The sequence below is a fragment of the Tupaia chinensis genome, unplaced genomic scaffold (assembly GCF_000334495.1).
Source record: "Tupaia chinensis unplaced genomic scaffold, TupChi_1.0 Scaffold141372_1, whole genome shotgun sequence".
NCBI lineage: Eukaryota > Metazoa > Chordata > Mammalia > Scandentia > Tupaiidae > Tupaia > Tupaia belangeri.
The window spans coordinates 382612-383218 of NW_006201235.1; the positions used below are offsets into that span (position 1 = coordinate 382612).

General features: G+C 64.4%; 1 protein-coding gene across 1 annotated transcript in view; it reads right to left on the bottom strand.

Moving 5' to 3' along the window:
• Positions 1-607, bottom strand: part of KLHL33 (kelch like family member 33) — a 10596-nt gene that overhangs the window by 9105 nt on the left and 884 nt on the right. Inside the window, exon 2 of the mRNA XM_006163068.3 lies at positions 35-482. Within this exon, the coding sequence (XP_006163130.2) occupies positions 35-462 (428 nt within the window). The 5' untranslated portion in view covers positions 463-482. The remainder of the gene's footprint in view (positions 1-34; positions 483-607) is intronic.

Sequence of the window (607 nt, forward strand, 5' to 3'; positions counted from 1 at the left end):
CCCCTCGGGGGGGGGGGGGGGCCGCGGGCCTCCCCCCATCAGCCGGCCTGGGAAGAGGCTGCTGACTGCAGCCACGATCACTCTATGCACCCCGTACACACGCCCCCCGACTGACACCTCTTCATCCAGCAACAACCTCTGCTCCCGCAGCCTTCGCGCCTCAGCGAAAAACAGACTCGGGTGCTCCTCGCTGCGAAGCCCCTCGGGCTCCACCTGGTCTTCACCGTCCTCATCCTCTTCTTCCTCCTCCTCTTCCAAGGCTGGAGAGGGGTTTCCTGGGACTAGAGGCCTGGGGCCAGGCTCTTCTAGCGGAAAGGAAGGCAAACCGGGATCCTCCTGTGGGGAGGGAGGCCAGGAGGGGGTTCTCGGGGCGGGCAAAGGGAGTCCAAGACTGTCCTTCTGCACTGGAAGGGAGACAGGCTCCAGGTCCGAGGGATGGTGTGCGGTGTCCGAGACGCTCATCACCCAGGTTTGCGCGATCGCTGCAGGCGAGCAGAGAGGGAAGAGAGAAGGGCGTCGGAGCTGGACCCAGAGAGGTCAGAAGAATTATGTCTGCAGCCCACCGAAATGTTAGTCCTTCCTCTGCTCCCCCACCGCCACCCACCCC